The 15,339-nt window shown below is 40.7% G+C and overlaps 1 protein-coding gene across 1 annotated transcript in view; it reads right to left on the bottom strand.

The window, feature by feature from the left end:
- Positions 1–15,339, bottom strand: part of LOC126195661 (vesicular glutamate transporter 1) — a 213,356-nt gene that overhangs the window by 135,000 nt on the left and 63,017 nt on the right. The window contains exons 5-6 of the mRNA XM_049934286.1: positions 11,336–11,454; positions 1,762–1,876 (exon numbers count right to left, since the gene is read on the bottom strand). Coding sequence (XP_049790243.1) covers positions 1,762–1,876; positions 11,336–11,454 — 234 coding nt within the window. The remainder of the gene's footprint in view (positions 1–1,761; positions 1,877–11,335; positions 11,455–15,339) is intronic.

Here is a 15,339-nt window from a genome sequence, read left to right as displayed (position 1 = left end):
AATTTCGTAAGCTTCTATTCTCTTCTTGTCTAAACCATTTATCGTTCACGTTTCACTTCCACACATGGCTACACTCCATACAAATACTTTCAAAAACGACTTCGTGACACTTAAATCTAAACTCTATGTTAACAAATTTCTCTCCTTCAGAAACTCTTTCCTTGCCATTGCCAGTCAACATTTTATATCCTCTCTACTTCGACCATCATCAGTTATTTTGCTACCCAAGTCGAAAAACTCATTTACTACTTTAAGTATCTCATTTCCTAACCTAATTTCCTCAGCATCACCAATATATATATATAAAGAGTCTACATTAGCTGTTATATATATATATATATATATATATATATATATATATATATATATATATATATATATATATATAGAACAGCTAATGTAGACTCTTTGACCTGTGTCAGATCCACCTTATGACAGTTATGTCAAACGTTATCAAGAATCGTCACTGCCCAAGATTTGAAAGCAGTAACATACATACACAATAATCTGTATACTGTGTCACAGAGCAGATTTCAGAACCTTTCGTATTAAATGACACGCATGTCAGTGCTATGGAGGTACATAATGTAAGTAGACTTATATTACTGTTGCTATGTGCACAGTTATCGTATTGTAGAAATAGAAGTGCCTACAGTTATTTGTTCCTCTAATCAGATGACACTGATGACGGGTTATATGCGCGAAAACCGGTTTTGAGAAATAAACATTTCAGGTGCAGATGATGCACATAAGACCTCCTGCAATAGAATGGTAGATATGGACAACAGTGCCGACGCTATTTCAAGAAAGGATTGGGTTGAGCGTTATCTTATCGATCAACACCCGTCTCCTCCACTATATCAGGCTGCTCTCGAAAATCGAGAAGCGAAATATCGAGAAGCAACGCAGCGAAGGCAGCAGAGGTCAACAGGTACAGCAGCAGAACTGCCAACACCGCATGCACGGCCATCGTCACAACACCAGAGAGTAGCGCAGCCATGATACGTGTCTCGCCACTCACGAAACTAGAACCGCGGTAACGCGAATGGGCGTATGGCTGCCCTCCTTACTGGCAACAACGATGGTTCCTTCGAACACGGGAATCGTTCCCTGCAACTAGGGAGCCAATGAACAACAGAAGGGGTAGATGACCTCCACAGCGTCCAATGAACTGGTAGGGTGGGTGTACGTAACGGGGAACGATTGAGTGCATAGTTTAATGTGCCAGACAAGAATTGAGGGTATAATAAGAGTAGACATAGATTTGGTAACAGGTGTAGTCTTTATCTATAGTAGAAATAGTTTTTTAAATTTATAGTGGGTATTATTAATAGTGGAAATATTTTTGGTGATGGGAAGTTCAAAATGGTTCAAATGGCTCTGAGCACTATGGGACTTAACATCTATGGTCATCAGTCCCTTAGAACTTAGAACTACTTAAACCTAACTAACCTAAGGACATCACACAACACCCAGTCATCACGAGGCAGAGAAAATCCCTGACCCCGCCGGTAATGGGAAGTAAAATTGTGTTGGATACTTAAGCAATAATGTAAACACGTAAATTGTGTAAGAATCAATACAGCCTGTATTTACATTACAGGTAACACGCAACAAATGAATGAATAAATAAATATCAATTAAACCGATCCAATAACTCTTTCTTCTAGCCAGTAATCACCATTCTGTAAACTTGTTTAACGAACTGCACTTTTAGGAGCAGAGATGAAAAGACAGAGTTAGTTGACAGTTGGAACTTACCTCTACGAAGCCCTGGCATATCCTGACGATGATGACGCAAGCGGGGTGGAGAGACGTCGCACCCGGCACCAGAAGGTTCATGAACGACGAGATGGCGATCGCCGTCCCGAATATCCTGCGCACATCACCACCACGTCCTTCCGGTATTTGCAGCACAGCTAAACGCTCCAGTATTTTTTAGACAACATAGTTGTATGGAGATAAACAGCGCTTAATTACCAACCATAGTTACCAACCGTGAATAGGCAGGGTGACGACTCCAGCGAGCGACCAAATGGTGTAAATTCTCCTGAAGATTACCCCATCGTGGGTTGAAACCGTTTGGCGGCAAAATAAATAGTGCGATTGTGACTGTCATTTTGAATAATTGATTAAAACCTCCAGCATCGTCTCAGTCACCAGCTCTCTGAGCTAAATAAACCCGACAAAAATATCCATTCAGTCAGGATTATATTAAATTAGAATCTGGGAGAACATCTTGCATAGATGTGTCATACAAAAATTTTCTTCAGCTGGCAGGAAAAATCGTCCTGAAGGAAACTTCTTAAAGTTTCGAAATCAACCAACACGCACAGTCAAAGCCAAAAAAGAGAAGAAAGAGAAGAAGAGAAAGAGAGGCGACGCGCCATGAAGAAATTATCCGAACCGGACAGAAATCGATAGATGTACAGAAAAAGAAATGATTACAGTTTCAGAAAAACTGAATGATTTATTCAAGAGAAAGAGCTTCACACATTGAGCAAGTCAATAAAACATTGGTCCAACTCTGGCCCTCACGCAAGCAGTTATTCGGTTTGGCACTAAGTGATAGAGTTGTCGGATGTCCTCCTTAGGGACATGCAGCCAAATTCTGTCCAATTTGCGCGTTAGATCGTCAAAATTCCGGGCTGGTTGGAGGGCCCTTCCTATAATTCTCCAATTTTTTTCAGTTGGGCATAAATCCGGTGACGTTACTAGCTAAGGTATAGTTTCGTCGCGTGCGGGCGGGTATTATTTTACTGAAATGTAAGCCCAGGATGACTTGCTATTAGGGGCAACAAAACAGGACACAGAATATCGTCGACGTACCGCTGTGCTCAAAAAGTGCCGCGAATGGCAACCAAGGGAGTCCTGCTATGAAATGAAATGAAACTTCTAGGTGTTGGGCCGTATTACGGGCGACAATCAGGTTGGAATCCCACTGCTGTCTGGGGCGTCTAGAGACACGTCTTCGCTGGTCATTAGGTTCAGTTCGAAGCAGCACTCTCTGAAGACAGTTCTACTGCAGTCAATGACATTGCAACTGGAAGACGTGTCTGGAAACACACCAGACAGCAATAGGATACCAGCCCGATTGTAGCCCGCCATACGGCTCGACAACCAAGAGTAATAGTTTGATGTGTCCTTTCATTTGATAGCAGGACCCTTTCGGCTGTCATCCGCGCCACCCTTACGTCAAAGTGGTGCGTCGGCGATATTCTACGTCCCGGTTTGTTGCACTTCATGGCAAGCCATCCTGGGCTTACATTTCAGCAAGATAATGCCCGCCTGCACACGGCGAGAATTTCTACTGGATGTCTTTGTGCTTTCAAACCCCACCGTGACCAGAAACTTCGCCGGATCTCTTCCCTATGGAGAATATCTGGAGCATTATAGGCAGGGACTTCCAGTCAGCTCGGTGATTTGATGATCGAAAGCGCCAGTGAGACGGAACTGTCACGAAATCCCTCAGTAAGACATCCAATCAGTGACAAGCCTAACAACTGCTTGGCTAGACCAATTTGTGAAGCTCTTTCTCTTGGGAAAAATCATCCAGTTTTTCTGAAATTGTAATGATTTGTTTTGATGTACATATACATCACATCTAACGATTGTCGTCCCATTCGGATAATTCCTTCATGATACATCGTTTCTTTTGTCTTAGAGTGCATGAATTAGTAACAGGCTTCTTAATGATACAACTACTTTTCAAAAAGGAAAAAAGTTCATAATAAGGAAAAATAACATATATTTTACGTCTACGCACTAAATCAGACGCTTGAAATATTTATGAAGTATTACTAACCAAGTAAATAGAAGCATAATGATGGTGATGGCAATGAAAGGGAAAAGAAAAGATGGTGACAAACGGTTTACAAATGCAAATAACATTGCTGACAGTTGATAGAGATACATATTATGAAATGATATTTTCATTTCATAACGTAGGAGAAAAACGAGAAAGAGGACACAACAACATCTAGGTAGATGCATGAACACATGAACATTACTTAAGTCGACGTATAAAATGTGAAACGGAGAGGTGACAGAAAGAATAGATGACAAAATTAATTTAGAGGAATACTTATCAATAGAAGTGATAGGTTGGTTGTGTAAAAAGTTATATAATAAGACTTTTGACGTAGTTTAGTTGGTATTCGAAGTAAAAATTTGAGATATATAGAGAGAAAGAAAGAGGGAGAGAGAGAGCGAGAAGACGAGGATATGAAACAGTTTTTACAGATGCGATCTGATAATTCGGTGAGTCGTATTGCTCATATAATTTCATATGTTGCGTAATATCACATGTGATACTTGGTTCCCACTATTGGTAAACTCTTATTTTGAAAATTCAACATTGTCTTACTGTGTGGTTCAAAATATTTGTAAATGTAACTGAAAGTTCAGTAGTTAGACGATTTTTATTCTAGCCTTTTCTCTCTTTCAGTTTTAATTTTCTTAGTGTAGGGAGTGTTCTCATCACATGCCATAAAGTAACGTTACAAAAACGTAAAAACAGAAGACGATATGAGACTAGCACTGTATGGAGTATTTCAGGTAACGTAAAACTGTCCACCTGTGTGGCTAAAGTATTACTTTGTGACAGAACACACTAGCATTTTATTCTTAAATACGCCAAGTCACGTCAGTATTCAGCATATAGCTCTACTTCTGTGGCTTCCTACATAGCACTACTATTAGCGAAAGAAGCCGCTGATCACAACGCCATTTAGTTTGTAAGTGGAAAAACGAGTCTGTAGGTTTCTTGGAAATTTTATGCTACTGTTGATAACTTTGAAGAGTTGCCTAGCTGAAAGTAAGTTGATATGAATGTGCAGACCATACTACATAAGAATAATACTTCATAATTTTTTTTCTGCCACTGGAAAGTGAATTAGTTGTTTCCTTAAATAAGAAACGTAACTTTCGTGACAGCACACATACCTGCGGAAACAAGTGTAACAATTGAAATTGTAGAGACCAAGTTTCATTACTGATTTTATGGGAATTTGTGAATGGTTTAGTAAAAAAGACGAAGTTTTATTCCCAATATAACATTTTCTCTAAGTATAACGTACAATTGCTCAGACTACTGTATTAAATGTGTCATGGCTGTTTTTCCCATGCAATTGAACTTACTCCTAGCAGTCTGAACTAATTACCTTGCTTAGACGCGTTTGAAATTTTCTGCTGCAAAAGAATGCTGAAGATTAGACGGGTAGATCACGTAACTAATGAGGAGGTACTGAACAGAACTGGGGAGAAGAGAAATTTGTGGTACAACCTGACTAGAGGAAGGGATTGGTTGGTAGGAAACATTCTGAGGTATGAAGGGATCATCAATGTAGTACTGGAGGGGAGCGTGGGGGGTAAAAATTGTAAAGGGAGACCAGGAGCGGAACACAGTAAGCAGATTGAGAAGGATGTCGGTTGCAGTAATTAATCTGAGATGAAGAGGCTTGCACAGGACAGAGTAGCATGGAGAGGTGCATCAAACCAGTCTTTAGACTGAAGACCACAACAACAAAAGAGGATGTTAAGTGTATGTGTTGTAAACTATTTTTTCTCTTACAGTTCCAATAAACAAATACGTAAACGTTCAAGTAATGTGAGCCAGATAATTTGTTTCCAAGTTTCACAAATTCACTTTCGTGTTACTTAAGAAAATGTGTTACAGCGTTTTCGAACCTTTCTGAATGACACAAGACAGAAATGCGTAAAGTAGTATAAAATTGATAGATTTAGTGGTCAATACTAATACCAGTTTTGGAGTCTAAGTTCCCTGTATCAGACTTCATGCATTAAAGTTTATCCGAGCTTTCAGTGGGGAGTACTTAGTGACAATTAAGATTCCATATTCCGAATACCTAATTGCCCATAGAAATTCTATTGGTTATCAAGATCAAAGGGTAAAATTTACAAAATTCCATATATGTGGAAATTAAATATCGTGTTATATACTTCTATGAAGTTGTCTCACAAAATCTGCTGTGAGTGTCACAAAGTTACCGAGTTGAATGGTACTTAAAAAAAAAAAAAAAAAAAAAAAAAAACAAGAATCCAATGTACAATCTGTTTTCCGTCTGTAGTTGCAGAGTTAGTGGACAGTACTGTTACAATCTTCACAGTTGTTCAGATTCAGTGTAGAACATGGCTCTTTTTTTTTTCTTTGTGCATACTATTTCAGACATAGTATGCATTTGTTCAGTAAAGTTAGTTGCTATTAATTTGCCTTTAAAAACAAAATGTTGTGAACCCTAAAGTTTTTACAAGTATGTCCTTTATCAAAGAACAACCATGTATGACGGACTTTATCTTATCAAAATGTCAGTTCGTGAGACCGTAGTAAATCTAGAGAGAGGAAAGTTTGTGACAAACGTTTTTCTGAGTACGGATAAAATTGTACAAGTGTGTCATATACAAACATCAGATCAGCCCATGTGTCTGACAGATCAGTGTAACTATACTTTCCTACAAGAGATGAGAATTTAATCTGGAAACTCAACTAGCATTTGGCGATTATAGACACGCACTTGACAGAATTTACAGAGATTAGCTATTGGAAATAATGGAAAAAAGAAGAATCCTTAAAAATCTCATCTAAGTCGCAAAGAATATCTATTCGAACATCAGAATTGGAAGTGACACGAGTAAAGAGCTAACTCCTGAAATACAAATAATCAGGAAGTAAAAAAAAGAGTGTGGCGTGTCACCAACACTATTCGGTATCTATATAAACAAACATGATCAGGAAATGGACAGGAGACAGAACACCATCAGGCATAAATATTGGAATGAATAAAAATATTAACACGATGTTATTGTCAGATGATCAAGTTACCATACGAGACAGCGAAAATAAATTAAATGGCGTTACATAAACTAAATGAGATAAGTGCAAGGTATACTCTGAAACAACTAAAATCATGACCTTTTAAGTATTCACCACAATGATCTAAAGAAATCCTCAAAAATAAATAAATAAAACAAGTAACCTACTTCAAGTGTTTATGATGTGACATAGCATATGATCAAGATATGGATACACAGAAATAAAGTAATACTTGCTGAAACAATAAGAAGAACACCTAATGATAGAAAAGTGAAGAGAGACAACTGAAATTTTATACAGTCATGAGAGAGCAGAAAGTTGATGCTTAAAAAAAAAGATTTACGGCAATTAACAGCATCAGAAATTAAATTTCTAAGATCTTTGAAAGGCTGCGCTAGGGGACACAAAATAAGAAAGGAAGTAGTAAGGAAAGAATTAGGAATCCAGCCAATAACGCAAAAGACAAGTCAACACAAAGAAAAATGGAGAGAACATGTACTTCGTATGCTAGTACAAAGGCTTCCTAAACTAGTAATGGCTTGTACACCATGGGTCGAGAGAAGATCAAGGATGAGATGGTGAGACCGGAACACGCTCTAGGCGTAATCTTCGGGAGGCAGCAGGAGAAGAAGAGGACGTATAATTCTAGGCGGCACGGGTATTGCTTTACTTGTCTCCAAAGTTAGTAACCGTTTTCGTCATAAAACGTGGAATTTAGAAACTCTTTAAGGTAATCGAAAAGTACTGAGGTATGCAGTAAAACAAGACAATTTTGCAACAAGAATTTCTTCATTACAACTGAATGAGCACTAAATTAAACTATTCTTATTGTACTTAGTTTAATCGAAATATTTTTATTTTCACTCTGCGATATTTTGTTAGTGGCAAGTTGTTAGGCCTACTCAAGGATAAGAACAAGGCTCAGAGGGTCGTCGACAGCATTCAGCAGAATAAACTTTTTGTGTCGAGGTTGAGACATCCCAAAGGTCGTCTCGGATCGACCACCGGCTGCATAATACATTCAGAGTTCGTCCGTGGGATTCGGCAGCTTCGCAGACACAAGGTTATCGAAATGTTGAGGAAGAGAATATCACGCAAAGAAGAATGTCTCTCCCTGGGCTCTTCTCTGCTTTCTGTATCCGGTCACCGAACAGTTGCGTCGAAGTTTGATACCAAATCATTATTTCTGCGACCTCTTTCACAGTTTTGACGTTTAGCAAGTGGGCAGCCTCCAGTGTAACACTTTAGATTACTTTCGTATTTGCCTCATTTATCTGAGTGTACTGTATAAATTGGGTGACGCATTCCTGTTAAATTCCGCTGCTGTAGGGGTTAGTGATAAGTATGTGCTTTTCCTGTCTTTGTATTCAGCATATAGGATCTCGTAGTAACTTCAAAGCCTCTTGCTCATCATTATTTCCCATCTTTCCAATTCTCTGTTTTCTCCCCACGTAGCTTTTCTCTTTCTTCAGCCATTTTGTTGCATATTTCCTTTTTCTTCTTCCTTGAAAGCTTCTAAGTTTACTAGTTTATTCTTAAAATATTTTATTTTTGATTATTTCCGGTAATTTGACATTTCATTACCCTTTTCGGCAACTCATGTTATTGGTAAGTTATTCTCCAGAAATAAACGAATATTTATTTTGTTAGTCTGCTCTCCCTGTGCTCATTCATTCGCGGGCTCAAATATTTTTTGTATGTTTCTGATTCCAGTCATCTGCTGTTTTGAAAGGTGTATTGACTGAAGATGAAGTGACAATTACGAACGTGGTAGAAGATCTGAGTGCATTATGCCTAGAGTATGAAACGTAGTGTATCGCCTCGTAAGAGTGGTTGGTGGTGCTGCAATGACGCTATAAAGCCAGCACGGACAATAATCTATAGAGGCAGAGAGCTTCATCTCAGCATGCGGCATCTCCATGAAGTCATGTACCCAATCAGATGCTGTCATCTGGGCATCAAGTGGGAGCCTCGCTTAATTGACAAGATAACAACACAATTCTTTATTTATGTGCGTAAAGCAGCAGATCTATGTAATTTCAGCACTTTACACTAGCGCCACGACCACCGCCATCACCTACACCTAGTGTAAATGTGAAGTGTCTTTAAACGAGGACAGCCTTCAGTGGATCTAAAGGTAGCTACTGAACGAGTAAAAGTTCTGGAAATCTTTACAGCGCGGTTGGTCGCAATATTAACACAGAGCACCGCCTATAGAAGTAATTCGAAGTTGTTATTGTGATACTCAGTCAGAAGACAGGTATGGTGGAGCTCTGCACACTAGTCTATTCTGTGCAAACCTCTTCATCCCTGCATAACTATTTCCACCTACATAAATTTGAGTCTGCTTACTGTTTTTAAGTCTTGGTCTTCCCCTAAAAATTTTACTATCAACACTTCCTTCCAAACTGAGGATTTCTGGATGCTTGAGAATATATTCTGTGACCCGATACCTTCTTATATATATGCAAGTCTTAAAGCAAGTCAGCTGCCAACCAACACTACATACCCAACAACAAAATATTGAGATTTAAATAATAATTTCTTTTATTTGTCTCAGGACTGAAGACCACAACAACAAAGGTCACAAAAGATGCCTACCATGATTAGGTGAAACGTGTTCTGTAGAAAATTATAATGACAATCACACATAATTTTGGAAACGTGTCCTGCTTTGAGCAAACACAAATTCTTCTTCAACACCCGTAAATATTTCTTTGAAGTTTCACCACCGCCGATGGGTTCATTTTATGTTCCGTCAAATTTCACGTAAAAACGTTTGCATGGTTGGATTCATTGAAGAAGACAGACTGTAGCAAATATCAGCTGCACCGTAAATGACAGAAAGCTACACGGGCATGACTGTGCGATATGAACGTATATATTTTGTTACCAGTACAAGTACCATAATCGCAAAGCTGTATATATTATCATGCAAACTCTTTTACATGTTATTTGAGAGAAAGTGATATGAACTCACTGATGATGGTGACACTGCACCGAAAAAAGTGTAGGTGTTGAAGAATAATTTGCATTCGCTCAAGGCAGGGAGGAGTGTTGTACATTAGAACATCTTTCAGACTTTCGCTTTTTGCCAGACCTGTAATAGAAGTACTAAGAAAAACCACTTACAGCTTAGATACATTTTAAAATATAATCTATTACATCTTTCAAGTCAGGTAAATCGTTAAGAAATACAAGAAAGTCAATTCTTTTGGAAATATTGCATGTTCCTTAGTAAGAGCTTTACTTCCAGGAATAATTATCACTGATGAATTAATGGTATCTTATGAATAGCTTTACTGTATTATAGAACACTTAAATGTGTGGAAGTAATATTTACAGACACTGTACAAGACACAGTCTCATGTTTTCGCAACAAGAAAACTGGTGACGGTGGTTTCAAGCGAACATTTCTTCATGTGATTCTAAAATCGGTCACTAGGTTGGAGTATCGACCAATAAATGTACTGTGTTTAAAGGTGCTACACTCCCCCCCCCCCTCTCTCTCTCTTTCTCTCTCTCTCTCTCTCTCTGTCACTTTATTGGCATAAGGGCGTGCCCATACAACCATCTCAACAGTGGAAGGACGATACGACAGTGTGTTTCACAATTCAGAACATTCATCAGTTGTGAGTCATACCCTGGTACGAAGTTACACAGGCTTAATACTTGCCACGTGATTCTAGGTTGGTGATTTTCTTGTCAATAATAATAATACGAAGACAAGAACAACACAACATCTGTCACCGAGCAGAGAATATCTCTGACATGGCCGGAAATCGAAACGGTCCCCTTCGGGAACTCAGTATATTTGAAAGCAATCAGGGACAAAGTGAGCTTCAACCACAAAATAAATAAATTGATTGATATGAAGAAATTACATTTCCCTGGAGACACACAAGTCAGTTTTGTATTCGATAAGGATAGAAGCTGAAGCAATAAATTAAAATTTAGGCCCTTGCCAGGACTTGAACCGAGGCTTCCAGCTTATTAGGGAGATGTGCTAAGCGCTACAACACCGCACTGTGTCTAATACAGCTGAAAGTACAACCGTTGTCCAATGTCCTCCCAAACAGCAACTTCAGTTCACACCTTCAGCCCATTTTCCCCTTCTTAAATCGTCACTGTTGTCGAGGCGCTCCAATGTTGGAATACCACGCCAGTTTTGTACGAAATGCCGGAATCCTGCCTGTAGCTCAGGCGTAGATGAACTGAAGTTTCTGTTACTCAGGCACCAGAGCCCGTGCAGTGGTAGTAACTACAGTGCTATGACGCCGTATTGGTTAGCCCATCTGCCTTATAAGCAGGAGCCCCAGGTTCACGTCCTGGCCGTCCTACAGATTTTAATTCATTGCTTCAGCTTCTGTCCTTGGCGAAACGTGCATTCAGTTGCGTATGACGCATAACATTTATTCTTACGTAAATGATGACTGTAATTGAGAGTATTTCGGTATGGGAGTGAGGTGGTGTGGAACAGGATGCTGTGGTGGTTGGACGCACCTGTTGGCCGGGTAGGCGGACGCCAGGAAACCGCCGGGCACCTGCGTGACCAGGTAGCCCCAGAAGAACGAAGAGTCCACGGCGCTCTCGACGGCCACCGTCCAGTTGAACACCGCCATCTGCCAACACCAATACGACACCTCAGATGAGCGCCTCACAACGAGCTACACTACACATCTGTGACATAAGTACACTGTCATAATCTACACCACTGGCCTTTAAAATTGCTACACCCAGAAGAAATGCAGATGATAAACGGGTATTCATTGGATAAATATACTAGAACTGGCATGTGATTACATTTTCACGCAATTTGGGTGTATAGATCCTGAGAAATCAGTACCCAGAACAACCACCTCTGGCCGTAATAACGGCCTTGATACGCCTGGGCATTGAGTCAAATAGAGCTTGGATGGCGTGTACAGGTACAGCTGCCCATGCAGCTTCAACACGATACCACAGTTCATCAAGAGTAGTGACCAGCGTATTGTGGCGAGCCAGTTGCTCGGCCACCATTGAACAGACGTTTTCAATTGGTGAGAGATCTGGGGAATGTGCTGGCCAGGGCAGAAGTCGAACATTTTCTGTATCCAGAACGGCCTGTACAGGACCTGCAACATGAGGTAGTGCATTATCCTGCTGACAAGTAGGGTTTCGCAGGGATCGAATGAAGGGTAGAGCCACGGGTCGTAACACATCTGAAATGTAACGTCCACTGTTCAAAGTGCCGTCAATGCGAACAGGAGGTGACCGAGACGTGTAACTATACCATCACACCGGGTGATACGCCAGTATGGCGATGACGAATACACGCTTCCAATGTGCTTTCACCGCGATGTCGCCAAACACGGATGCGACCGTCTTGATACTGTAAACAGAACCTCGATTCATCCGAAAAAATGACGTCTTGCCATTCGTGCACCCAGGTTCGTCGTTGAGTACACCATCGCTGGCGCTCATGTCTGTGATGCAGCGTCAACGGTAGCCGCAGCCATGGTTTACGGGCTGATAGTCCATGCTGCTGCAAACGTCGTCGAACTCTTCGTGCAGACGGCTCATGTCTTGCAAACGTCCCCATCTGTTGACTCAGGGATCGAGACGTGGCTGCACGATGCGTTACAGCCATGCGGATAAGATGCCTGTCATCTCGACTGCGAGTGATACCAGGCCGTTAGGATCCAGCACGGCGTTCCGTATTACCCTCCTATACCTTCCGATTCCATATTCTGCTAACATTCATTGGATCTCGACCAACGCGATCAGCAATGTCGCGATACGATAAACCGCAATAGCGATAGGCTACAATCCGACCTTTATCAAAGTCCTTACACGAGGCATCACAACAACGTTTCACCATGCAACGTTGTAGTTGTCGCCACCGGCGCCAACCTTGTGTGAATGCTCTGGAAAGCTAATCATTTACATATCACAGCATCTTCTTCCTGTCGGTTAAATTTTGCGTCTGTAGCACATCTTCGTGGTGTAGCAATTTTTATGGCCAGGAGTGTAGTTAAATTTACTTGCCAGTTGACGTAATGCCATACAATCTTTTCCTTTGCTTTAAAAAATTATAAAATATATGTAAAGAATACACCTTGTACTACTCAGTTACATAATTTCAGGAAATTGTATTGCAGAAATTAGTTTCAGAATCCTGAGATGCTGTTTTTATATCTTTACTATTTATATTTTAAAACAAGATAAAAAGGCTACAGTACTTCTTCTGTCATGACAAGATTAGTGTCTGTTGATTCTTTAACTGCTTCTTGGTTGGTAATACATTGTAAATGTCGCTCATGTAAAAGTGGTTTTTAATAATTAATTAATTGTGTAGAGGTGTTTTATATACTAGTTATATTTGAAAAACTTACTCTTATAGATCGCCAACTAATCAAAACTATCAGTTACTATTTCACAGGAGGCCTATTTCAATAGGGCTGCGGTCACCATTGTTCAATGACAAGACGATCTGAGTTCCATGTCGGCTCTTTTGTAGAATATTTTGCCTCAAAGAAAGAAACTATCGTCGTAGAAAGCAAGTCCAATAATTTAATTTTCTTTACATTCTTACTGGGAACGGCGTTGTCGCAGTGGAGATACCGGTTCCCGTGAGATCACCGAAATTAAGCACTGTAGGGCTTGGCCGGCACTTGGATGGGTGACCAACCAGTGGCCATGCGCTGTTGCCAGTTTTCGCGGTGCACTCAGCCTTGTGATGACAAGTGAGGAGCTACTCGACCGAACAGTAGCGGCCTCGGTCAAGAATACCGTCATTATGACCGGGAGTGCCGTGTGCTGACCCCACGCCCCTCCTATCCGCATCCTCCTCTGAGTATGACACGGCAGTCGGATGGTCCCGGTTGGTCTGAAGACGGAGTGCTTTTTTTTTTTTTAACTTCCTTACACTTTAACGATATTTCACGGTCTAACAGTCAATGAAGAACGACGGAAGCCACCCGCATCGCATGGTCCTGAACATCTAGCGATGGAAGAGAAGGAATGAAGTTAATTTAATCATAATACGTAAGATTTTAATGAGAAATTTTTATTCTACCTATGTAAAACTAGTGGGACGGCCTATAACGACCCACGTCGAATGTAAACTCCTACTTCTAGGCAAAGTTTCCAGAGCGCGGCAATGGTGTTCTTCGTTGGCACAAATCCTGGGTTGTAATTTAACCTGCATCATTGTAAGGCTGCTTGTACTCTGTTGAGATACATGGAACGGTTCAGCATTTGTTCTGCTTATTGCTGGTCTTAAAACATTTTGATATGGGTAATTCTTGCTCTTATTATTGTTCGCGACTTTAAAATAATTTTTTGATATTACTTTGTATAATTTGCCTCTTGTAGTTTCTAAATCTTGCTATTGACTTTAAACAATTTTGTGATGTTAATGATCATTGGCGCTCTTAAATTATTATCCTTGTATCATTCAGTTTACTTGGTGGTGCTTTTAAATAATTTACGTCAATATTCATTGGCGCCTTTAAATTATTTTAATTTTTTTAAATATAGATTTTATTTGTAATCGCCTTTATAATATTGTGAATGTAATTGCTTATTGGGGTCTGTGAACTATATTCGGTCCCTTACAATTCAGTGATTATATGACTTTAACGAATGTGCTCAATTTACCTTGGTCTGCCTTATGAATATTATTGTTTGTGAAACATTTATTGTCAGTTTTCCTGCTGGGTCTGGGTTCAGGCATTTACCACTCCCGGATCCTCGCACCAATACCCATTTCATGTTCTGTTTGTTAGCAACACCTCACCTTAATCAAAATAATGGCCAATATTCCGCACTAATATTCGGTACTCTCGTATTTTGCTCATTAGGGTACACTGCGGAAATGTATCGCGCGTCCTCCGGAAGTTCAGGCTCACGGCATTAACCTGTACGCCGTTATTTACTGCCGTATATAAACTACATAAGCGTGTTCTTGATCGTAAGATTAGCTCGGCGTACAATCGCAGTCGTTCTACCCCACTGTCAGAACGCCACATCCATCACGAGTTGCTAACCCCCTTTTTGCCGGTCCGGCCTGAACGAAAAGCGCATCAGCAGCTCGCCGGGCCGACAAAAGGCGCATTCAGCCGGCGGCCGCCGCTCGGCGTCTAATTGCGCGTCGAAGCGTGAGCGCGCGCCACGCGGCCGGAAATGGAGAAACAGGGCGGCCGCCGGAAGCGTGACGTCACGCACTGTGAATGGCGCCATCAGCACGCGGGGGTTCCCCGGCTTCCGCAAGGTGCGGGCTTAATGGTCAGGAGAATGTTGCTGCCGCTAGAATTACTCCGTGCGTGCAGAGGGCGCTAGAGAGGGGGAGAGGGAATCTAGCAAATATATTTGGCAATATTTTGACGCGAAACTGTCTATTCGCTCATCAGTCGAACTTTCCTTGACAAAATACCGTCAGATCCGAATCGCTAATAACTACGAGACTAACAACGCAGACTGAGTGATGTGGCGCAGTGGTTACTACACTAGACTCGTATTCCGGA

The sequence above is a fragment of the Schistocerca nitens genome, chromosome 7, assembly GCF_023898315.1.
Source record: "Schistocerca nitens isolate TAMUIC-IGC-003100 chromosome 7, iqSchNite1.1, whole genome shotgun sequence".
Taxonomy (NCBI): Eukaryota; Metazoa; Arthropoda; class Insecta; order Orthoptera; family Acrididae; genus Schistocerca; species Schistocerca nitens.
The sequence above is the reverse complement of the archived record's forward strand: the minus strand, read 5'-3'. Positions and strand labels throughout refer to the sequence as shown.